General features: G+C 42.9%; 3 protein-coding genes across 6 annotated transcripts in view; 1 reads left to right on the top strand and 2 right to left on the bottom strand.

Moving 5' to 3' along the window:
* The window catches only part of LOC105832006 (A-kinase anchor protein 200), a 90,762-nt gene extending 69,921 nt beyond the window's left edge, over nucleotides 1-20,841 (bottom strand). Inside the window, exon 1 of the mRNA XM_028190237.2 lies at nucleotides 19,365-20,841. The gene's annotated coding sequence lies outside the window, so the exon portion shown is untranslated. The remainder of the gene's footprint in view (nucleotides 1-19,364) is intronic.
* A 619-nt stretch (nucleotides 20,842-21,460) lies between these two features.
* Nucleotides 21,461-24,236, bottom strand: LOC105837138 (radial spoke head protein 9 homolog). Of its 4 annotated transcripts, none has more exons than XM_012681655.3 (5): nucleotides 24,107-24,236; nucleotides 23,486-23,604; nucleotides 23,020-23,185; nucleotides 22,446-22,734; nucleotides 21,461-22,255 (listed from the first exon to the last, which is right to left on the bottom strand). In XM_012681655.3, the coding sequence occupies exons 1-5, from the start codon at nucleotides 24,167-24,169 to the stop codon at nucleotides 22,095-22,097; spliced, it is 798 nt and encodes a 265-aa protein (XP_012537109.2). In that variant the 5' UTR covers nucleotides 24,170-24,236; the 3' UTR covers nucleotides 21,461-22,094. The 4 variants fall into 4 exon arrangements, with proteins under 4 accessions (XP_012537109.2, XP_012537108.2, XP_028045930.2 ...); XM_012681654.3 differs by having other exon boundaries at nucleotides 23,486-23,806; nucleotides 24,107-24,219; XM_028190129.2 differs by lacking the exon at nucleotides 24,107-24,236 and adding an exon at nucleotides 23,879-24,100 and having other exon boundaries at nucleotides 23,486-23,806.
* On the top strand, nucleotides 24,172-25,292 carry LOC105837139 (ankyrin repeat domain-containing protein 49). The gene is made up of 3 exons (XM_012681657.3): nucleotides 24,172-24,340; nucleotides 24,494-24,654; nucleotides 24,735-25,292. The coding sequence occupies exons 1-3, from the start codon at nucleotides 24,196-24,198 to the stop codon at nucleotides 25,068-25,070; spliced, it is 642 nt and encodes a 213-aa protein (XP_012537111.1). The 5' UTR covers nucleotides 24,172-24,195; the 3' UTR covers nucleotides 25,071-25,292.

The raw sequence follows: 25,292 nt of genomic DNA, 5'->3' as shown, positions 1-25,292 counted from the left end.
AGATGACAACGCTTTTACGTAGAGAGATGTGCGACGAATGCGAAATCCGCATAAGAAGCTAGCTATCGAAAACAAAGCGAGGAAGTAGCAAGTGAATACGCTTTGAATACGTTTAGCGCCTCTCGCGACATTTTTCTAACATGTCAAAAGTGAACGACGTATGACTGTCATGTAGATAAAGATACCCGGCAATGTAGATAATTGAAATTTTCTTCGCCAATATTTTTACAGAAACTAGCCTGAATTATTTAAACCTTTGACATTCGCCATTAAAGAAAAAAACAGGAACACTATACAGAAGGCTGCACGAAGGCTCACGAAGGATTGTTTCAATCGAAATTGATTGTAGCGGATAATTAGATTTCAAAGATATCGGCAATTATTCGACGATCGTTCCCGCTGTTATGACCGGTTGCGTCACTGCGCGGCATTGTACGAAAAAATTGCGCAACGCTCACGAAGGCCGCCGATTTCTCACGTACATCTCGCATTTTCTTTTTCGCATTAACGCAGTAGCAGAGAGTATCGCACGTCACGGATCATTAGACTTGCAAAAGCCGGCGTATATCGACTTCTCGTTATCGTGTCGCGATAGTCGCTCGTATAGTCACTCGAATCGTTCGAACTGTGCGAGATATCAAATACGAGCCGAGTCGTGTGTGAAGCGAACAAAGCCACGGAGTTTCGAAACTATCGCGCCGTCGGTTGAACCGCCGGAACGAGGATGGCTCGATCGAGGACGGTTAAAATCCTCGTGCCTCGCGCGATGATGTATCCCGGTTCCGGCATACTTTGGCTTCGGTATAACGTTACCTTAAAAAAAAAAAAAAAAAGGAAGGTGGCTAGCGCACGTACGCAAACGAGAGCCCTTTTATTATTAGCCCTAATTGAATCATGCCTTAATTGACGTGAATCATGCGCCATGGAATTGCGCAAACCGTCTGACATGTATATTGTCCTTCCCCTTTCCCGGGGGTAACGCTTCAGTTAATCGTCAATTATCAGTCACTTGCGCTGTAATCCAAACGATAACTTATCTCTTCCGAAGGTGAAACAATCCCACGAATATCCTTACCTCGACCCTATCTCGACGACCTACTTTGTTTATGTCTCCTTTTTTTTTAAAACTTTTCATTTCACACGAGCTTTACGGCTCTCGGATAAATGAGTAGTCGGATAGAAGGCAGTCTCGTTCCGTCCCGAGAAGTTTTTACCGGCCTCTGCCGTTAAGTGGGAGATAACGCTTGTAATTAAATCCCCGCGGGTTACAGCGGCACGCTGTTTTTCTATCCGCGTTATTATTGTAAGACCCGCGGACGGATCCCGAACGACGTTGTTATTATAGCCTATTAGCGGCTCTGTCCCAATCGGAGCGCGTCTCAAGTAGTCAAGTATAATCTCAGTTCGAGTAGAAATGATTCGGGACGGTTTCCGAACCTGAATTGTTCGACGGAGTCAAGTCCGTCGTCGGAGAGCAGCGTGATCGTAATTACCACCTTCGTCGTCCGTGATTCTCCTACTCTCTATTCTGTCGTGTCGAATTATGGACGCTCGCAGAAAAGGTAGAAAGCACTAACCCGTGACAAGAGCGGAAATACCTGTCGGTCGGTTTTCTCATTGGATCGTTATTTCTAGCTTGATTTTTCGCTTGGTTTAACTTGTTCGCCCGTAAAACACAATGTCGTAAAGCATAACGCGGCCGCTGAGCCGCTATGGATCTGTCGTGTAGAGAGAAACCGGAAGATTTGGCTTTAGAGGTCATTGGACGGGGCCGTCTTCTTTCAGCGGATAAGGATAAGGATGTTAATTCGATGCTTCCTGCTCGGTTGAAACCGAGATTTTACCGAGGCGATTTCAATCCCCTTTCCCCCCCGCCGGTGCCTTATGTAAGAGCATAAGTCGCGAGATACCTCTCCTTAGAGTCTCTTCCGTACACTCGGATCTTTTCGCTTTATCGCTAAGTTGCTTCGGAGATAATGCAATTACATGTAACGTATCTAGACGTTACGTAACGCGAAACTCGTACGCAGTTCTTAATAATTGTTCGGTATACTGACAACAACTTTAATGGGCGTTTTTCTTGTCGGAAATATTTCTCGCTTTTGTATCAAGCACAGCATAGACATGTATTTTTAACATATTTTTGTGATCAAATAACGTACGACGTGAACTGGGAAAGTAGGTAAATTTGAGGGGAAGAAATTTTTACCGCATGCGCGTCGAATTCGGAAAGTTTTTAATGGTTCAAATTCGACCGAATATGCACGATGTCCTCATAGAAGTTTCGAGGGTCGTTCGAGAGGGCAAACTGCCAACTACGATCGCGAGTTGGGAAACGAAATTCCAGCCGCGACAGCACACACCCAACACGAAGAGCCGAGTCTCTCCTCTCTATCTCTACCTCCCTCCGTTCCCCAGCCCGTGGCATGTAGGATTACGCATATTTGCGGGGCTCAAAGGGTCGTTCGAGAGGGAATCGGAATCGAGAGACCTGCGAGCGGTTTACTATGAAAACAGGTATACACGCGTCGTGCGTCGTCGCGAGATAACCGGTTCTGGCGGCGGTGTACATACATTTGCCGAAACACCTTAATTACCAGGACCGCCTCTCCCTGTGTACGTTCTCTCTGTCGCGCTTCTTCGTCCAGCCTGTTTTAATAAACACCGTTAGCGAGGAATCCGTTAATACCGCGGCAATCGGAGAGATATCGATTTAAACTAAGCCCGAGCTGTGTATCTGTCACGCTCGGTAAATCATCGCTCGATAAACTACTTAGACGCGAGACAATAAAACCTGCCCGGCCAAATGAGCGTGCAGGCGAGCACGCGTAAATTACGCTCTCGGTCTCGATACTAATCTGCCGTAACGTGTGCGATACCATTAATAAAACCGTATGACTGATTGATAGCCCGCGGCGTAAGCTCTCAATCTATATATCGCGGGAGAGCGCACGGAGCAACGTTCATCGCCGTCGTCGTCGTCGTCGTCGTCGCAACTTCGCGGAACGCGTATCTCACGTCTATAAATTTGCCCCCCGGGAGTCGTCTTTTTCCTTCACGCGAACCGCGTGAGGAAGAATTAATTAATTGTTAGCAACCGTTAATTACGCAGCAGTAAGTAAATATAGACTTTTTGCAATCTGAATCTGGCACGAGTTCCTAAGTTTCGTTATCGGCCTCTGAGCAACGCGAATCGCGAACGTTATGTACATAAACTTGAGACTTCGTTGAGATAACTATAGGAAAAAAAAACTTAATTGTTCTTTTTATTGATATTTGATTACAACTACCGCGTTGCTCTTTTTATTGATATTTGATTACAACAACCGCGTTGTTCTTTTTATTGATATTTGATTACAACCGCGTTAATGTGCGCGACCCGAAACTGGCGCAAACGTGATATACATATATATTTGGACATCAGCAAATATATCGCATGTCATTAAATCGATATATAATTGCACTAATTTACAGTTCATCGCTCCACTGCCTCTCTTTGACCTTTTAGCAGTATATCTTGAGCCTTAATTCACGTATATAATTCCCAAAGATTCTAGCGTAATTGGTCAATTATGCAAAGTGGTATCTTGTAAAATGCTAAAGTGAATATAGGATAATTAAAACCGCTAAGTAAATGAGACAATTTGATAATTCATCAGTGATAAAATTAAGAGTCGTTACAAGGTCGATGAAAGCCGATGATTACTCACTTCATAATTACCAACCGTTCAAAACACTATCAATTAGTGTACAAAGACGTAATCATAATGTATTAAATTTAACAATTATTCATTCTGTTTCTCACGTGAAAAGTCGATAATATATTATATAATAAAAATGCTTTCGCGTAAAATCTAATTTATGTATTATCCATATTTAATAATACAATATTTAGAAATGTATTATCAAATGTTAACAAAAAAGAGATACTTAATAGAGTATTAATGTAAGTCTCGTAATTTAATATCTCTAGAGAATGTCCAGCTAATGAAACGTAATCTCTGGGACACTGACGACTAACTAACGACTCGCAACTGTATGAAAATGCAAAACTTGAGCTCTATGTCCGTGCTTAAATTCATTTTCTTAAAAGACGTGCTAAGTAAGCTGTATCGTAAAAAATTCTCTCTTTCATTAACTACCGTTCCGTACTGTACATTTACTCCTTCGTATACAAAATTTATTTAGCGTGTACAAAGTTTTATCGCGTTTCGTCCCATATAACGTCAAATTTATAGAAAAAAATCTCCAACGAGAATACAGATAAATGTATGTAATTATAATCAGATCGTGCTATAAATACGTTTGATTTTCGCTATCATACCTTCGAGATTTTACGTGGCAAGTAAATGGACCGAATTCGATTCTGTTCGTTACACGTTAATTACGTTACGTGATTTTGCAACGTTGCCTCTATCGATCATGATAAACGGGGAAACATCACGAGCAACCCCAGCAATCCACGCGTATAAACTGTATACAGCGAATTTTAAAATCTAAAAGTAAAGCTGAAAATATTCAAGTATCACGAATGTACCCTACGAATATCACGATTGAAAGATTATCAGTAATAATTATCTAGAACATCGCGAAGCGATGAAAGCCAGTGATCATGATTTCCATGGCAGTTTCTGTAGAAATCAATTCGGTTCGCGAGCGAGGTTCAAGGATCGGTGCGATTTAGTTGGCTGACACTGTGATTAGAGACACAGCGAAGCCACAAACGGCGAGCACGTAGATTCGAGCTACAACAACGTTCAAGAGGTTCATAGTGCAGAGAACGATTTACCGTTTCTTGCCGAGAGCCTGTCATCTCTCTCTTTCGTTCCTTGTTTTTCTGTCCGACTTCCCGCTCGCTCTTACATTGTTGTAGTCGAGCGCCATAGAGAACGATACGTTCCGCGCTCTCGCTTCGATTCCCGCTCTAGCCCGGCTCTCTCAGCTGGCCGGCGCTCTATTCACGTGTATTACCGAGAGACGAGGAGATTACCAGCTCGGGCCTGTGACTCATACTTCGTATAGCGCACACTATGAAAGCCGTCGCCGTGATAATCCTCTCCAGTTTCTCTGCGACCCGATGTTGCCAGATCAGTGGAATCCTACAGGACGCTAAAGTTCACCGGATCCCAGTCAAATTCACACAAGCCTCTAATAATACGGATGTAAACGAAACTCCCGGAAAAATACATTTCATATTCACCAATGCCTCTAAGGTTATTATACTTTGTAGATTATAAATTAAATAATTGTAAATATTACAAAAAAAAATCCTTTTGAGTTAGAGATGTGAGTTTTCCTTCGGTACTTTTCGATTTAACGGGAAGTAAAAGCGTGTTATACGCGATGTATAATTCGATGTTGCCCTCTGGCAATTAACTTCGGAAACGTGCTCGAAACCGTTTGAGGCACGCGGATTCCGCGATACTCTCTTGTACTAGCCTCTTCTTCCCCAGCCTAGCCCCTCTCCTCTTAACGGACGTATCTTAACGACGTAGGTCACGGAGGCCAAAGAAGCAGTCCATTACTCCGTATCTCCGTGAAGGAATTACTCGCTCAGGAAAAACATGACGTCTCTTATTCCCGGCGACGATGAACGGCGCTCAGCATCACCCGTAACCTCGAAACGGCGCACCGGGAAGCGTGATCGCCGCTCCTTTCCTTCGTGAAAGATCGGCAAGTTTTACGCAATAAAGAAAAATTGGAATAACAAAATGCTGTCTTGAAAATTTTGGAGAAACCAAAAAAAAACTTCGGGAGAATATTTTCAACTTCGATATTTTTCTCCCCTTTTGGCAAAAATGATAAATTAATCAACCTCATAGATGAAAGTCGACTCGGTAGATCTGCAATATTCGGGTACGAAATTCTGAGAGCTTGTAAACGCGCGCGACATCGGACGCTGAAGAGTTAATCTCTCTGTCTGTCAGTGAAACTTAAACCGGAGCCGCGCGAGCTCTATCGCGATAGTTTATTTAGACGGTAGGCAAACTCGAATGCGCGTATTTATCTAAGCTGGCAGATAAATCGTGGCGCGCGTCTCGGCGCGGCTCGCGATAAAAATTTCTATTCCGCGCGTATTACACCGCAAACAGCGATAACGAACGACGATTACGCATATCATAACGGACGATATTGGATAACGATAGGTGAAAACCAAAACGAGCGTGCACGCGATTAATTTACGAATGCCGCGATATTTACGAGCGCCGAGGAAACTTTTAATTCCACGTCTCTCGGGACGCGCACGAGTCTTGTTTGCGATGCACACGTGATGATGAATATTCGCGACATTATTACATCATGCCGAAAAATATTCCATTTCAGTCGAGAATACAGTTTTGTCTTTCTCGTTTTAAAAGGAAAAAAACATTCAAAAACATAAAGAAGGTCAAGGATGTTACGGCCATCAGCTTTAGTTGGAATCTGCTTCCTTCAATCGAGTCCGAGATGAATTCAAACTCTATGTAGACAAGTGTAATTTTGCATGCCATGAACTTATCATAAATTTATATTTTTATGTAATTTTTTGAGAAATCCAAGTTACCGACGAGTTACCTCGACTTTGAATACATTAGTTCCGGAATGTTCTATTTAAATTTACCGAATGCTCGAATAATGACGAAAAGTCAATAAAACAATTGAAATAAATAAATATAATCGTCCACAGTTTATCATTTCGAAGTGCTAGAAATAAAAATTTCAACGCAGGATTCGCCGGACGGGACGCAGCCCACTTGGGAACCGCAATATCTCGTTTAACTAATGCATCTCTCTGTAAACTCGCGCGCGCGCTGCATAACGAGCAATTAAGAAATTAAAAAAAAAAGGTCGTTAGGCTGCGCCCTACGTTTTAACCGATACACTTTCACGTGTGCCTGCCGCGGCAACGAGGATACGCGGGTGCACATTAGGCGTGCCTCCCCCTCTTACTCCACGCTATACCCCATACTCAACCGAGCATGGCGAAACCGGAACCTGAATATAACAACTCAGCCCCATTTAGTTTCTATCTCGCTTCTGAGCCCGTTCGAACGTGCAGCCGTGAAATGGAAATCCGCCCGCAGAAGTCAGGGGAGCGTCGCGTCAGGCGATTTTCTTTACGCTCGTTCGTCGTAACACACATCACAATTGCGAGTTTTATTCGGCTTTCGAACCTCTCAAAATTATCAAAAGTTTGATATAAAATTGTAAAATTTTGAAATCCAAAAGTAATATATCAGTAATTAAATATAATTATTAAATATAAGATTAATATAAAATTAGTATCCCAATATAGTGTTGCAATTGCTAAAATAGATCAATAATCAAATGTAAAACCAATATTGATGACTAAATATAATTAACATAAATATAATTGGATATGATACGATAAGATTTGAAATAATTTTTAAAACTAAGCTAAATAAGCTCTTTTTACAACTCCAAATTTATCAAAACTATATTTCTTTGTTTTAGATAAATTCTAGAATTCCTTAAAAAATTACATAATCTTCAATTTTTTTCTCTACAAATTTCTCAGTCTTCCATAAAAAAAGAATATAAATAATTTAATAAATAAAGTGACACGAGGCGCGTTTAATACTTATATCATCTTTAATAATTGGCCATGATTCGTTCGCGAAATCCATAAACGAGGTCCCTAAACACCCTTTATATATCCAACTGTCGCGTTAGGGCTTCCGCCCGGACGACAGGACCAGTCTGCGATTGCGATTAAATCGCCCTCAGACGGGCGCGCGCGCCCCCGCCATGTGTGCGCTGCCGGCCATTTAATCCGTCATCGCGTCGCCCCGGCGTCGCACCGCGGCTTTAACCTTCACCTTGAACACGCCCTGCACGCACGAAAACTATTTTAGGGTCGCCCGACCACCCTAAGAAAAAGAGAAAGAGACGCGCCCGCACACACACACACACATACACGCGTAAGCGTAGCCTCTCGGGCGGCTGAGGACGAACGCTGCATTCTAATCTCAATGCAGTATCGCGCGATGCCAGCGCGATCGAATTATCACACTTCTCGCACGTGCCGCGATATCGCAGGTACCCAGAAATTTTCACGAAATTGCACGGTGCAAGACAGAGCTGCCGGCGCCGTCGTCACGCGCCGTCGAGAGTGCACGAAGGCGGCCAGAGCAGGCTGCCCTAATTCACGCGATTCCTCGACGACGTGCTGCAATTCTGCAACCTAGAGGTCGCGAGGGACTGCGAATCCGGTAATTTTGAGTTCGTTAAGATGTTATCGGCAAAATTATAATTTGCATATTCTCTCGGCCGCTTCGCTGCGGTCGAATAAAATCGCGGCCGGCGAGAATTTCCAAGTGCGAACGGCGGATACAAAGTCGCCGCGTGACGACGACGACGACGACGACGACGTCGCGTCTGCAATCTCGACTGTTTTATTCCACCGTTCGATGCCCCCCCCCCCCCGATCATTCATTCGCGAGAAAAAGCGGCAACGTCCCACGCGACGGCCGCGTGGAAATAACATCGGTAAATTAGCGTGGGTGTTTCAATGAGAGCCAGGCGATTCTCACTCTTTGACGGCGATAATTGCATGCGATATCTCAGTTACGACCGCGTAATTATTCCTCTGCTTAAAAAATGTCGGAAGTAGAATCAGACAAATTGGAGAATACCAAGTTTCAGTCTCGTTCAAATCACATTCCCGGAAAAACTTTCGGTAGCAAAACGTAATAAAGAGCTTGGGGAGGAAGAGGAGGGGTATTTATTGTACGTCGCTTGCCGCGCTTCTCGTCTTAGAAAGTAGCGGGTGATGTGGCACGCATCTGTGAGTGCATACAATAGAACGGTGTATCCTTCAAATATTTACTGGAGCCAAGCGACTAAGAGCGCAAAAAAAAAAAAAACGGGATAAGATGCTTGGCGCACGCTTGGCGAGCGATAAATGACTGGTCGTGAGAACGCGAGACAGGCGCATTCATTTATAAAACAAGATTTCAACGCCAAGTTATTTAATGGACCGTGCAGATCGACGATGACCGTTGTAATCGAAGAAACTGGCAGCTTCCTTACTTAGAGAAACTAATCGGCCGTAGAAGATGATTTATAACGTAGCATCCGAGACTACATGTTACCCGCGACATAACTATCAGCGAAAAGAAGAGATAGACGAGAGCAAAATAAGGAGGAGAGGGGAAAGCTGATGTTTATGCGGGACAAATCCGCCATTATCCGATGGACCCTTCAATTATCGGTTCGACGTTGACATTCGCGCATCTCGTTCGAGCGATTCGCTCCGTTTCTCCGCATGCTGGGCCACCTTAGGACCCCCGAGTTCGACACAGCGCTCGGAATTCACCCTAATCGCAACCGTAGAAATGGAACGGCGCAAAAACACGTGTCGCCCCTGGACGCGTTCGAGAAAACAAATAGGGGTCCTATATACGGGATACACCCCCCGGGGGAGAGAAGATCCCGGAACATTATCGTCTCTCTCTCTCTCTCTCTCTCCCTGCGAAACTCGATGCCGCTGGATTCTACATGGTCCACCCTCCTATACCAAAGCGATTCGTTTTGATTTCCACGGATAGGAAGATCGAGACTCTACAAACCTCGTAACAACGTCCCATTTACCCAGTAGCCAATTCTCTTGATTTAAAAGCTCTGACTGGACAACAAAGAGCCAGCCACCCAATCCTAAATGGAAAGTATTAAATATGAATGATGATAAATCAATTACGACGAAGCGTCATAATGAGAAAGCACAAAATACCATAAGGTAAAACGAAGACTCACGTTTCGCGGTCGGAGAATATTTCTGACGAGTACCGTTTAAAAAAAATAAAAAATTTATAGTGCAGGTTCCGAACGACTGAAAATACAGCTTGCACGGAAGATGCAAAACGATGCAAAGAAACACGCGTAAACGCGACGAGTGACAGCGCTCCAGAGAGGTATGCGGCGCCGTAGGAAATGGCGCAATGACATTAGTTAGCGCTAATTAACGTAATTAACCACAATTAATTAAAAGCAAAGGAGAGATCGCTCGGGAGGGACCCGTGGAAATCGTTCTACGGTTTGATTCGACGAAAGCCTGGCCGATGGCGAGCGGATTTCAGAGAAACTGCCGTCTGCCATGTGAAAATTTAACCGAAAGGTCCCAATTAGGGAAATCAACCCGAATCGAGCCAGCCCGAGCGAACTCTGCGCGCGTACTCGTACGTTCCTCGTGCGTGCAATAATCGTTATCGTACATTTCTTATATTTCAAGGACAAGCTGTAATGTCTCATAAATATTTTTCGAGAGTATAAACGCTTTGGTAACATCCGAGTATTAACGTTTACGTACAGAGAGCGTGGCTACGCCGAACAGAAACATGCAATTACAATGTAACACGAGCAACAATTTAATAAAATTAAATCATGTAAGATACTGAAGGATATTTAAAACGCAGATCACCTCCCGAGTGTTTCTGTTTGTCAAACAGTTTCACTATCTCAAAGAGTGGCATTGAAGAATTAAAAAAAGAAAAACTTACACACGGGTTGGACACACACACAACTCGAGGTTACGACTGTCCCTCTTCAGGTAACGACGAAGAGATCGTGACTGTACACACTTAAGCATTCATCACGGCTAGGCTATGTTGACCTTTCTAATCAGCTATCGTATCAATCAATCAACAGACCGAACCTCGAAGAGAGAAAAGAAATCCAGAGACACGGTCCGAGTCTGAAAACTTATATCGAACTTTATCTTCTTTGATTTCCCTCGTCCCTAAGGACGAAAGGGACATAACCAAAGGTAAAAAAAAAAAACCTTCGTAATCATATCTTTGCGGATTTTCCATCTTTCCGAATCGTCAACGGTGACACGGCTTAATACATTATGTAAAGGTTGTATCCGTTTCAGATATAATTCTTCGGGCATATCCTCGTATAAATAATGCGAGAAATAGTGAGATACAATCTTCATAAATAACGAAACGTAATTACAAGGATATCGAGGGATAACCGAAGGAAAAGTAAAAGTAGCGCGAAACATTTAGAGATTTGGCTTTGAAACATTAATGCACATTCAAAATCCTTAATTACCTACGTCAATTGAAAGTTACGAAACCAGAATTGACTTTAAAATCCCGACGAAAAGTAACGGGAAAGGCGGAGAAAAGTCAACGCTGACGTTCATCCGCCGGCGGTCTGCATAATCGCAGAAATTCATGCACGAATTTCGCATAACGTGTCTGCCGGGATATTTCGCGTGTTACGGTTCACGAAACGAGAATAGAGAGACTGAATAGGGGAGGGCCGGCTCTCTCGTGGGCGCCACTTCTCTGTCCCACAATGCATGAGATACCGGAGGCGATTCTACATGCGTCTCGACGCGAAAGAATGCGAGGGGCCCTTCAGGAGAAAGGGCGAGAGAGAGAAAGAGAGAGAAAGAGACAAAGACGTTTTGGAGATGCAATATACGCGCACTATTCAACATCCTCGTTGAGCAAATGCTTCCAATAGCAACGAAGTTAGCAAAACGTGTCTGGATCTTTTCGCCGCGAAAGAAATTATTCGTTGCTGCTGCGGAATTAATATTTCGAATGTCGAAGTAATGAAAATTTTCATATTCGTATCGTTTCAAGAATCTAAAGATCGTGAAGTGCGTACATGCGACTTTTTTTCTGACGGCCCACCCAACACGTACAACGTTTGCGTACATGCGTATATGTGCATAAATCATCTCGTGAAATTCCAGGGAAATTGGCGGTGCGGCTTTCGTACAATTAAGTAAACGACACAAAAGGTTGAAAATAAAATCGAAAAAGCAACGGCAGCACGCAGTAGCGACGATTACGTCGAAAAGGAATTTCAACCACATGCCCGTCAATCATACGAAGAAATTCTCACAATGTGCAACAAAGAAAGAGTTTCCCGTTGTGTGCATGTGCATCTACCTCGGGGCTGAAAAAGAGCCGGCAAGAGAGATTTATGCCTGTCTCAACGCGAACGCGAGGAACGGCAATATTTTGATCACGTGTGCAACAGAGATTACGTAATGTTATCTGATTTTGCGCAAGCAAGCTTGTACTTCCTGCACTTTCAACGGAGTTTAAATCATGATTAAATTCTTTGATCAATATACGCGTCAATTTTCATCCTGTTACGCTTGTCGTTTCCTCAATTATATATTAAAGTCGAATATTTAAAAACATCAAAACTCTTAATTTAAAATTAATTTTAATTAAAAAGGTTTCTTTAATTTTATTTGGTAAGCATCGATTAAATATATTCGTTGATGGAACGTCGAAACTCGAAGTTCACTTAAAAAAATATATATATAACAAGGGATATGACGAAAAATTGATATTTCATTGTTCGATAGAAATCTCTAAAAGAGTACGTTGTATCGTGACCATCCATATAAAATCTCCGTTACAATCAATCGAGGATCGAGCAAGAGAGAGAGAAAGAGAGAGAGAGAGAGAGAGAGAGAGAGAGAGAGAGAGAGAGAGAGAGAGAGAGAGAAACAAGGGAGCGAACGGGCACAGAAGCTACGAATTTTTGTACGGAGTGGCCCGGGGGCAGCGCGGGGAGAACAGGAGTAGGGGGAAAGGCAGGGGGATAGCAAACGCGAGTGGGGGAGGAAGGGCGAGGTTAAGCCGAGCTAAGAATGCGGGGGAGAAGAGAGGGAGCGAGCGTGGAGAGTAGGGCACGGATGGTGAACAGCTGCCGGTGTCTGTAGTGGCCGTTTTGTGTGAACGTGCCCCCATAACCCTCATACCCGTCTCCCTTCGTCCGTCCGTCCGTCCATTCGTGTTCGTCCCTGGCGGCAGCGCCGCCGCCGCTTCTCGGGAATAAAGGCGCGCTCACGACCGACGCACGCGCGTGCGTTGCACACGCACGGCTCAATCTGCGCGCCTCGATCAGGACGGAGAAACCGAAAATCTCTCGAGGTGAAGGAAGGTCGCGACACGCGCCCCTACGCCACGGGCTATCGGACCGAACGGAACGGGCTTTGTTCAACGGGCTTCGAAATTCCTGGCGATGAGAAAACAAACTTTCCTCGTCGCAGCGAAATCCCGCGGGGAAACATTCTCGCTGAAGTTTACAGCGAACCGTTTGATAAGACACAGGGGAATGTATACTCTAAGTAATTTATGTTCTTCTAGGTTTATAGACGTCAAATGGCCAAGCGCAACGTTTAAATCGTCAGTTAGCCTTATCGTGAAATTATACACACGCGTGAAAGTTTTCGTTGTAGGATTTTCCGTTAGAACGACGCCTCGCTCGCTCGTCACGCGCCTGTCGGCTTCAAATAACAAGCTTAAAAATCTATTTCCAAGTCAATGAAGGAGAAACGCGTTATCGTGCGGCAGATAAAAATGTTGTGACGCGATACTAAAGTTGCATAATCACAGTGAGTCGGGTTTGGCCCCGCCGCGCACTTATTTTATTGTACCGCGCCTGTGACTTATTCCCAAAGAATTTGCCATTCACGTTCAGTGGTCCATGAAAGGTACCAATCTTACGAAATAATTAATACGATCTACTCCGGCAATCGATACCTCGGGACGAAAATCGCTGTATGATAATGTTGCACGAATGGTGTGTATATGACCTTCCTTTTTCCATTAAGACAACACAACGTGCTGCATATATCCGACACTTCCTGTTCGGCGATGACTTACAACGTCGTACCGTGCATTACGGGGTTGATCCAAAAGTAGGACGACCACAACTAATTACATGCTTTTGTAAAAGGGCAAGAAAGAATAGGATTATTTTGTTTCATTCTTTATTAATTGTTGAAATCACCGCGTGCGTTTCAATTATCTCCCGAGTGCGGTATTTAGTGTACGACTCCCACATTTAGCTATAGTACAAATAAATCACAGTTAAAAGAAATGCATTTATATAAATCGCATACGGCAAATACAAAATTAGACAAGTTCCCGTTTCCGAAACCCGTGAGAACGTTTCAAGAAGAGGAGACGTCTCTTGAGCAACAAGAACGTCTGGTCACCCTATTCATAAGGAACTCGCGCAGACGTGAAATAAAATAAGATCAAAATACTTGCCAATTCCGTCTCGTCTTTCATTTTTTGCCCCTTCCAAAGAACGATCGCAAGAGCGATTGTGGGACGCAATGGACGCGAGATCGAGAGCGGGAAAAGGGCGAAGAGACCGGTACAAGAGTGCGGGTGAAAAAAGCGAGCGATCGCAGGAAACCATTTACCTTCCTTTTTGCCTGCGAGAGAGAGAGAGAGAGAGAGAGAGAGGCGCGCATGTCGTTTTTACGGAACGATGCCTCATTGCTATGCATCGCGTATGAACATCTTTTCGCATCTCCACGCGAGTTTTTAATCATGCAACGCTCGCCGCGCGTAGTCCCGCCACGTGCATGGGCGTACCGCGTGCACGTAAAAGGTCGCAATTTAGTTTACTAACGATAAAGCGAACTCGTCGAGTTCGCGAAAACCCAGGGGTCCCGGACCGTATCTCCATATTACTTTCTCTCACGTCATGTTTCTCTCAAAGCGAGTAACTTAATTTATCGAAAGTCATTCTCGACATCATAATAAAAAGCAATTGCGAGTCCTATCATTTCTTTTCTTTTTTTTTTCTTCTTCCGTAAATTCGATTTATCATTTCAACCGAAAATCATCGTCAAATCGGCCGCGTGGGCGTGAAATAATCGAAAATGGCGGGGATGCGCGCCGAGCCTAAACCGGCCGCCGGCTTTAACTTTTTCTTAATGCATTTATACGGACGTATCCTGCCGGACGGACTGCGATCGCGCAGGGATTCTCATTCGGGTCAATTAGGCCCGGATGAAATCACGCGGCGCGGCCGTAATGCGTGAGAACCGCGCGCGCGCGGTTTAAGGCGCGAGAACTGGTTCCGAGCGAACCTACCTACCCTGATCTCGCGGGCATCTCTCTTCCCAAGGCCCCCGTGTCCCGACGTTAAACGCGGCGTAGATGTTGCTTACGAGAGAGCTCCTCGGGACTGCCTGAAATTAAACGTCGGGGACAAGGAGCCCCGGCGAGCTCGCCTATCCATGGGGCCCCGGGTCCTCTCGGGGGCCCATTCGAAACGTGGACCTACCCGGCCCTCGCTCGCCTCCCCCGCTCCTCCTCTCCTTCCGCCGATCGGCCGCCTCCGCCGCGACCTGTGTCTTTTGCTTTATTTCTTCCTCATCTTCTTCCTCTTTCCCTTCTCGGCTCGCCACTACCTGGTGAACGTTACGAAACGCATCCTCGAATCCTCGTAGATCCGAGAGCTCGGAATTTCATGGACGAAGTGGGGAAAAAAAGGACGCCGCGCGCGCGCGCGTGTGAAGGTAGTGAATAACGTTTGAGATCGATTGACCAAGATGGGGCACGTAAAAACGTACGTTACGATCGGACAGGCTTCATCTATTACTGATAATTATTGAGATACTAAATTGATACATGAGCATTAAGTGGTCTTCTAGTGGAATGGAATGTCGTTTGCTATCTGGGCCTCCAGGATCCGTCACGTAAATTATCAAAAGAATACCTCGAAATGTGCTTTCGTTCGAGAAGAAACTGTATCAGCCAGACGTCGGCTAGTAACAATTACATCGAAAGATTAGACACGAACATCTTGAATTAATAATTAATAATCTCGTGAACGTGTTCCAAGAAGAACCCAAAACATTTCTCTGTGGAGTCTCGCGATTACACAATTCGAGGGTTAAGCTCGGCATATTTTTTATAAGGGGAGAGGAATACGCGCGCGGATTATTTGGCGAGAGAGAAAGAGAGAGAGAGAGAGAGAGAGAACGGCCTGCAAAATGAAATATCACGTGCACAAAGAGTGCGCGCCCCGGCCACACGGTGGTTCTCCGTCGTCAAGTGGACAATATCTTCTCGTGTTACGACGTTACCACTGTCGAATAAAATGAAACGATGCGCGCACACACACGCACACAAAGGCCAGGCCTGTTTCTCCCCACATTGGCACATACGTGCCTGAGATATCGCGTTATAATTTGTTGTTACTGGCGGCGACGTCACGTTGAAACATTCATGTCTCACCTTACTTTACCCTGTGTCTCTCTCTCTCTATCCCTTGCGGCAAAGAAGCACCTCGAGGTGCGTGTAAATCGATACTGATCATCGAAAAATACATTTCCTTCCTTCTCCCGCATTGTATACGATGTATCAAAGTAATATATCGCAGGTAAAGTACAAGTCGTTCTGATCTCCAGTTCAAGATTCTCATCTCTTCGTGCATTTGACATCGTCTTAGTTTAGCGCGCGTTAATTGTTTTTTTTTTTTTTTCAGTTACGATAATATTGAAATATTACATATCGTAAAGATTTCATTAGCGTGTTTGCTTCCGAGATAAAAGATCGAGATAAAAATTTGTATTGCAGAAGTTAAAACTGCTGCAAGCTAGTCCCCGATTTACCCAACAAAAGTGAAAATCGTTTGATCTCTCTCCTTCCCCGGTTTTTCCTCTTCCTCTCGTTTCCCAAGTGCCTGGGCCGCGGAGGGCTTTTTATATCGAAATATTTTTTTCGCGTGTGCGCGTCTTTCCCTTCGAAGAGCGAAGGTTGCCCCGCCACGTGCGTCCGGAACAAAGAGACTCAATGTGCCGCAATGCGCCCTCGCGCCGGAGTTTTTTTTTTTCTATACTTTACTCCAAATCCCGTTAGAGGATTTCACCTCGCCGCGGCGTTAAAAAGAAAACGACGGGGAGAAGCGTGTCGACGGAGCGGGGTCGACAACCCGCAGCCTTCGATATCTCGAATCCGAGAATGATTCGCGAGAGAATGATCGAAGGTAGCACGGAGGATCGTACGGGCAGCGCGCGGTATTTATTTTCTGCGAATAGCTTACTCGGTATATATCGATGATGAAGGAGCGACAACAAAAGAGCGAACGGATCCCCCAGCGCTGTTCCGAACATCTATCGATCGCGTATTGTTTCTCTTCCTCCTATTCTCTTTCTCCTCTTCCCCGCTCCCCATCTCCCCCCTTCCGCCACATCTTCGTATCGCACAGGCCTCGCGATTCAATTCTACTTACAACTTCTGTTATAATAATTCGACGATTTAGTTATTAGCAGCATTGTAGAATACCTGGCCTGGTCGCATTAATTTCGTCGCAATTAAATGCTCGTTAACGTCGACCGGCTATCTCTCCGCCATCACTTTGCCGGCGCGGAGAGAAACAAAAGGAATTTAATTTACGGCGGTGCATAAATAGACGGGGAATAATGATAATAATAATAGGAGCGGCGAAATAATGAAAACTCGCCAAGTTCGCCCGTAAAAATCCGTAATTTCCCGTTGAACGACGCGACGAGGAGTAGGTGGTACTCGGGGAACATTCCGGGAATGAGAAGTGCATAGTCATATCTAAGCGGATACCTGGAGGAGGAAGACGCGCGCGAGACGAAATTTACGCGCGACGATACGCGGGAAGACGAAGAGGAAGAGGAAAAGGAGGAGGAGGAGGAGGAGGAGGAGGAAGAGAAGGAGGACGAGTCGAAGACTCGAGTGGTGTATTCGCCGGGATGCGGAGAATTATGCTACTTGAATAGGAACCGGAACTCGCGGTCCGTGTTCGGAATCGGCTACGCGATCGCACGCGTACGGGCCGCGCATACGAATCGGATAAGAGACAGTTGAAGAAGGAGAAAGAGAGAGGCTATCGGTTCGTCATTGATTTCTTCGACGTGCGCGAAAATAAATCCACAGCCCGTGTACACGTACGAGGGGAAGGCATCGCGAGGGGATGATACGTACGACGGAATGGCGAAACCGCAGGAACGAATCGAAAACCGCGCGACGAGATTGCCGCTTACGCGAAAATCATGATTGCCAGAATCGTGAAATTAATGACAAATCGTTCTCCCGTACGAGAAGAGGGGGAAGATGGAAAGAATACTTGCACAGAGAATGTCTCTACAACTAAAATAATTGAAAAATAAAAAACAAAAAAAAAATTTGTTCTCGATATTTTATTTAAATGTAATAAAGGCAAAACTAAAAAAAAACAATTTTTCTTGCAATTTAAATAAAATTATTCACATTTAAAAACGGATTTAATAAATTTATGTATTCTCAATTTTAATTTTAAAATATATTATCGGTATTTTATTTAAATTTAATCAAAGCAAAAATGGAAAATAATTTCTTTAACATTTGCAATTTAAATAAAATTATTCATATTTAAAAACGGATTTGGTGAATTTATGTATGTTTAATTTCAAACTGTTCAATTACACGAAACGTGTCGTGTCAATGGAGTCAAAGCTTATCTACTTCCAGTATCAAAAATTGTCTATCTGAAATTTTCTAGGGTTATCCTTTCGACATATCTATTATTTCCAACGATGAAATGGCCACGAATAAGCATATAGTTTTTCAATTCGCTTTAAAACCAGACACATTAATATTTATTTATTATCTTGTCGTTTCGCACGAGATTTTAGAAAAATATCATATAGAAAAACTATATTCGGAATACACTACACAGACATGTTTGAGCAACATGGAATTTTTATTGCGCGTCAAACAGATGTCACCGAACTAACAAAATGGCAAATGGGAGCCGGGAGAGAATTAACTGCCCTCTACGAGCTCCTCGAAGAGGGGAAGAGAGCAAGAAATATGCCTCTTGCCAGGCAACGACAGGTCCGTAATTCTCTTTGACCCTGCTAACCTTGAATCGAGCGCGACGACACGTCGCATAAATGCCATCGCGTAAACACAAAAAGGGGGAATGTCCATAAACAAGGGACGACAATAAATATCCTACGTGCGGCGATAAAACCGGCGATTCTGTTAAAATTTAATAACGGCGTAGCCGGCGACAAAACTTCAGCGATATCCCAGCAGATTTAGCCTGAATTAAACCCGACTTGCTGCTCGTGTCAATTTACTGCCACAAAAAGGCAGATAGCATTTCAGTAATCAACGGAAGGGATCTCAATTCCTGTCCCGCGGAAAATTTCGAGCAACACGAAGGAAATTGCTTCCAGAAAGTTCTCGTTGTCGAATTCCTGAGTTCTTCGACTATACAGAACGACGCACATTTCACGCACGAATGATAAAATCCCACAATCGCCGGTCACCGGTCATAGAGGGGAAGAGAAAAGATCTCCGAGAAGACAGATATTTCCCGGAAGCACAGACCGACATTTCGGACGCATATCCGGTCGAGATTATCCCCGAAAGACAATTTCTTCGACGTGATCTCGCGCGCGAGATCAGCCCTCGCGAAGCCGGCTTCTCGCCTCCGGCGACCAGTTCGCATTCGTGTTCGCGGCTCGCGATTTTGCGGGGTTCTTGCGGCCAAAGTAATGGAAATCCCGAGTTGGCGACAGACAACGGTGCTGTCGCGACGCAATTTACTTCACTAGCACTCACCGGTACGCGACGTGACGTCCTCGTAGGATCCTCGCAAGAAGGCACAGGCCGCAACGTCAGGATCACTCTGCAATCAACGGACACTTCACTCGCCGAGACGCCGGGTCACTACGTTCCCTACGTTCGACTTGGCCGCTCCGACTGCGCTTGTGCGTACTCTCGTGCCTGCCTGCGCTGCGTCTCCTCCGGCAGGTTAGGTGCATCTCGCGCTTGCGTCACACTGGCAGCGCCATCCCACGTCTACGCGGCGAACGACGAAGCGGACTCGCCATCGATGGGACTCGCGGAAGCGCGCGAAGTTCAAAACGCGAAACGCACAACTGTTCACACGCGAAGATTCCCTCTGTCCCATTGACACATTTTTCGTTAGATGTAATAAACGTGCAATGTTATTGGCTATATTCAATAGAGTCAACAATTGAGCAACATTACTAAATTTTCTGCTGATAATGCCTATGGATTTGTTAATTGGTTCTATAAGTTAGAACCAATCATGTTTGATTGCTACTTAATTATTGAATCTGCTGAATACGCCCATTGTAATCTTTAATTAAGGCCCAGTTCCACAATTTCGTTTAACGAGAATTTAATTAATATTTTTCAATAGAAAACTTTGTTTTATATAAAACAAATTCATTTATTAGACACGGTTAGTTAAACTCCGGTTAAATTAAATTGAACACTGATCCAAAGTTAAATTGTGTCTAAAAGTCGCTGACTACTTTGAGTGCTTTTCTTTTATGTGCAACTCGACTTTCCTCAGAATACTTATGATACTTTCCCGATCGCAACATAAAGCAGTAATGGCTAAAAAAAAATTAATCGTTGCACCGATATGTCGTTACATATTTAAATGCATTGTCGATAACAATGTGAATATAACCAATATATTATCATAGGAGTAATACTACAGTTGCACGGAATTCGTCTGACAAGACTGTCGTTTGCTTGACAAAATTATCTCGCGCTCACATTTTACCGACGCAGCGTACTGCAGTCATAGGTACTATACGATCGCACGGAATTCATTAGACAGAACTGTCGTTTATTTGACAATTACAATCTCATATACGCACACGACGCGAAATACTGACAAATTTTTGTCAGGAGTGATATCTGTTCACGGGACAAATACGATGCTCTCTAAATTTCGGGCCGTAGCTCGAATATATCATATCTAACGAAAAGTACACTCATCGCAACTCGAGTGTCTCGAGAGACATAAGGGTCATTTTCGCGTGCCTACGTCACCGGAATTTGTACTCACTAGATCGATACCTGTTTCAAGTCACGTTCTATTGACTGACGAAATAGCCTTAATCACAAGAATCCTCGATAACCAATACGCTCTGATGATCGTTCGTCACTGTAATCAACACTCCCGATAAAAATTGGCTCTCACTGTGCAGTATTAACGGATAAAATTCGCGATTAATCACGGAGCGATCGCACTACGTCTTTTCGAACCGACCGTTTGTGGAAACTGTCATGGCGATGAAAAAGCGCGCGGGACGTCGAAAATTTCGAAAATTGTGATGACTCGAGATACAAACGATTATGACTCATAATGAAAGTCGGACGGTTTCCATGTTCTCTTTGGCAGGTTATGACGGTCAAAAACATATGTTGCTCGATGTTCTGTAACAGAATTTGAATAGATTATACAGAATAATTTTTGTATAAACGGATTAGCGTGCCCACTTTGCCAATTTGCGCGCCAATTCGCATGAGTCATCATTGGTTTGTTCTTTTCCGCTGCATTGCTGCACTGTGCAGTAAGTTAGAATAAGAAACAATATTTATCTTACTTTAACTTGTTGCACTAGCGCAGCAGTGCAGCTAAAAAGAACAAGCCAATAGTTTTGATCCGTTGGGACCGTTTTAGTAGACAAATTTTTCCATATTTGTCCAAATTTAATTCAGTTAAAGAAACATTAAACAAAACATTTTTACACACACACACACACGCAACTATAATGATATATGTAAAATATAAAACATTTACTTTTTTTCAAAAACTTTATTTGTGTTGAAATATATTAAAATAAACAAAATGAGAATTAATTTACTATTATTGTATGTGTATATATATACGAATTTTTTATTGTTTCATCTAACATTAAAAAAGATTAAACATTCATATTTGATCGAATATTAAAATTAAATCAACATTAACAAAATCACATTTCATTCTTTTCTACTACAAATGTAAAATTTACTTGTCAGGAATATTCTATGAGACTCTCGGAATTCGTTTCCTCGCAATACAAGCTATTTCAATCACTACATCAAGTTTCCTTTCGCGGAATCCAGGGAGACAGACTGGCGCGGGAATGCACGAAACCGTTCCGCAGGAAGCACGAAATTTAACGTTGTCGCAAATTCGAGGATGTCGCCGAAAGCGGACACGCAGTGTCGCGCAGAAATACGCGCAGACAACGGATTTTCGTGACGGGAAACGGACGTTAAGGACAATGGCGTTACGAATTATGTTGACGGGCGGCGTATCGATTAACCGATCGTTCAACCGCGGGCGTTTCGCTCTTGCAACTCATTGCATTGCTTCGCATTATAAACAACGCATATACTACATTAAAATAAGCTAAATGACGTCGTCGTCACGCCATATACATTTACGCTTGAAATTTGAATCACTTAGCATCATCATGTATTACATTGTTGTCTACAATGACATTTCGTATTCCCGTACAGTCATTTATGTATCTCGCGTCAGATCATGAACGGAAGGTCTAGATTCTTTTTTCCATGACCGACGTACAAAAATCCATGATGTGGGGAGTTCAATTTATGAAAGAAGGTCATTCCGTGCCAATACAAACTATGCAAAATAACCAGACGACCGCCCAAGAGAGACTGCAGATTCCAACATTCTGAAAATTAATTAACAAAGATATAGATGTCATACATATAACACAATTCATCGATCAAAAGCAAGAGAAAAGTTGAAACAATGCCTCGTCAAATTTTGTAATTTATATTAATGTAGATTATCATTATTTTATGTATTTTTCCCACTTCTCTCATTGACATTAAAGTTCATTCTTACGTCGCCATTCGTACCCTGAGGAACATCCATATCTATACTGTCCAAGAAGTCCAGCGCGTAATTGTAATCGGGACGGATTGATAAATTAACGTCCCACTTCTCTTTTGGCGGACGGACATGCAAGTAGGACTTTAGATTTGAAGCATCCACTTCGCCCAGACCGGCGAAACTCGGATTCTCGATTACGTCACCGTTCGGGCACTTATACCAGGCTCCTCGCGGAATAATTGCAGCATCTTCCGTGATCAATTCCACGGTGGCCGCAAGACGATCCTCCTCTTTCAGTTCTTTCGGCATAGGATCCTAAAACACAATTTTACATTTTTCTAAATAAATGAAATCTGATCTCTCTCTCTCTCTCTCTCTCTCTCTCTCTCTCTCTCTCTCTCTCTCTCTCTCTCTTCCTCCCTCTCTCTCTCCCTCTCCCTCTCCCTCTCTTTCTAAAGATGTAAAAGAATATAAAATATATATTCTTATAAGATACATTTATATTTAAAGTAGCCCAATTCTCATGACAGATGTCTTAAACTTCTTGAGTCAATTTTTCTTAGAGATAATTTAAAGAAAAAGTCACTGTTTGTAAATTACGTCATAATAAATCTTGGGATCTTCATCTGGCGGAAATGGTGGATTGATATCATAAACATTTGTGACAATGGACGGATCACCTTCGAATTGATTAATTGCCAAGGGACTCAGGAATCGTGCAGATTTTGTTACTTCTGGCATCAGTACCCAATCCATAGTATTTGTACTGTAAAGAGAAACGTCAGAAATATGTTATTTTAATCTATATCTTAATTTACTCAAAAACATATAATCTAATATTTTAAAAAACCACAAAAAAATTGTTTCTATGAAGTAATTATAATTTTTGAGCTTTAAAATACCAAATGAGCAATATTTATAATCGTTAATGTAATCAAATTAAATGATAAAAGCTATTTATTTTCAATGATATTTACCAAAATTATCCAGGGAAGTTTTATATCATGAATTCAGTTTTATCTCAATCAAAGGAACTTTTTATTTACAGAATCTACAGAGTTCTTACCTGTAATAATATTTCTGATCGTTCATGCAGTCCTTTTCAAAACCGTATGCGATATGATAGTCGTTTTGTACTCCATTGATCCTGCCCCAATAATAACATTTTTGAAAATGATTTTCCGTCTGCAAAATCAGTAACGAATTTTGCAGTAGCTGCGAACTTTCAATACTAATGCAAATACCGACATAACCGAATATATCAAGACTTTCCAATAGCTTTAAGCAATTCATTTTGGTTCACGAAAACCTCGGCATTTCTGACAATTTCTGACGCTCGAGATTGCTCTTTTCAAATGTTATTGGTATTAAACATTTAAATGGTGATCTAAAAAATCATGTCGAGATGAGATCGATGATGAGATCCATTCCATTGTTTCTATAATTTCTTAATTCTTACTAGATTTTTTTTCTTGAAAACACTCAATGTTTTTACATCAGATAAATATGTAAATTACGTTTTATATCTATGTAAAATCAAATATATCTCAAATCTACTCTTAAAGAATTCGCTGTAGCAGCAATCCATTTTGTAAAATTAACTGATAAATTTATAGTTTTTAGAATCACCGTCGTTGACAAGATTTCCGAGGTATTCTCAGGGTGTAGGAGATGTGGGCTTGCATACCTGCATAGGTCGCACGTGCCAACGTGCTTCCATGTTGCAAGCGCAAGTTGCAAAACAAATCATCACAGCTGACACGAACCAGGACGAACATGTCGTCGGAGGAGGAGAATGACGAATTGCAAGACTTGGAGGCGATACGCGATAAGATTCTTAGTAGTCCGTGCAGCGAGCGTATGCAAGTGAGCGCCTGGGAGGACGACGATGACGGTGTAGAGGCGGAACGTAACGCGAGAGGTTAGGATTGCCGCGTGAAATTCGGAAACTGATTGTATCACTGATTTGGGATCACTGGAGGAGATAAAACTCTTTGTCTCTATAACTCCGAAACGTCGACAAACTGTTTATTAAATCACTGTCATATCTGTAAATGTCTCTTTTCTTCTCCAGAACCGGACGCAAAGGCTATGTTGAGCGCTGCCGAAGAGGGAAACCTGGAGAAAATTAAGAAATTATTGCACAAAAATAGCCTTTTACTGAGTTGCACTGATAAGGACGGCTATACTCCACTTCACAGGGCGTGTTATGGCAACAATGTGGAAGTGGTGGAGGTAGGTTTAGGAAGAGGAAATCCTTCCCTTAGCATTTTATACAATTATCTAAAATAATTTTTCTAATTCTGTGTTAATAGTATTTGCTTGAAATGGGAGCAAGAATAGACGCTAAGACTCAAGATGAATGGCAACCCTTGCACTCTGCGTGCTGTTGGAACAACACGGAATGCGCTGAAGCTTTAATCGCGAATGGGGCGGACATTAATGCAAAAAGCAAAGGCGATCAAACACCTTTACATCTAGTCTCCGCTAGTTCTCACAACTCCCCTGCTCTCCAGCTTCTTCTATTGCATCCCGAGACAAATCCTTACTTGGTCAACTCGAGCGGCGATACAGCAGATCAAATCGCGAGGAGGACAACGAAATACTATCCCATATATGAAATAATTGAGCCCTGCTTAAATGAGATTTAAGGTACATGGTTAAGTGCCTGTGGATAAATGAGATACCAGTATGACTTAATGCAAAAATTTATTCAATATACATATACATATATATTTGGATGGAAATATCAGCAAGAGGAATGCAAACATTGAAAAAATGAGTGATTTGTGTAAATATGTTTTTGTTGCTGTTATTTATTATTTATTTTTTTATATTAATTATGTTATTCTATAAAAATTGATACATATGCA

The sequence above is a fragment of the Monomorium pharaonis genome, chromosome 8 (genome assembly GCF_013373865.1).
Source record: "Monomorium pharaonis isolate MP-MQ-018 chromosome 8, ASM1337386v2, whole genome shotgun sequence".
NCBI lineage: Eukaryota > Metazoa > Arthropoda > Insecta > Hymenoptera > Formicidae > Monomorium > Monomorium pharaonis.
This window is presented reverse-complemented; position numbering and strand designations above follow the sequence as displayed.

Bases quoted from the DNA above. Each gene is read 5' to 3' on its own strand.
- LOC105837138 (XM_012681654.3), bottom strand. From the start codon at position 23,712: ATGAATTGCTTAAAGCTATTGGAAAGTCTTGATATATTCGGTTATGTC. The intron at 23,186-23,485 runs GTAAGAACTCTG...TTCTCTTTACAG, and splicing joins GATCAGAAATATTATTACAG to TACAAATACTATGGATTGGG. The intron at 22,735-23,019 runs GTAATTTACAAA...ATTGTGTTTTAG, and splicing joins ATCCCAAGATTTATTATGAC to GATCCTATGCCGAAAGAACT.
- LOC105837139 (XM_012681657.3), top strand. From the start codon at position 24,196: ATGTCGTCGGAGGAGGAGAATGACGAATTGCAAGACTTGGAGGCGATA. The intron at 24,341-24,493 runs GTTAGGATTGCC...TTTCTTCTCCAG, and splicing joins GGCGGAACGTAACGCGAGAG to AACCGGACGCAAAGGCTATG. The intron at 24,655-24,734 runs GTAGGTTTAGGA...CTGTGTTAATAG, and splicing joins ACAATGTGGAAGTGGTGGAG to TATTTGCTTGAAATGGGAGC.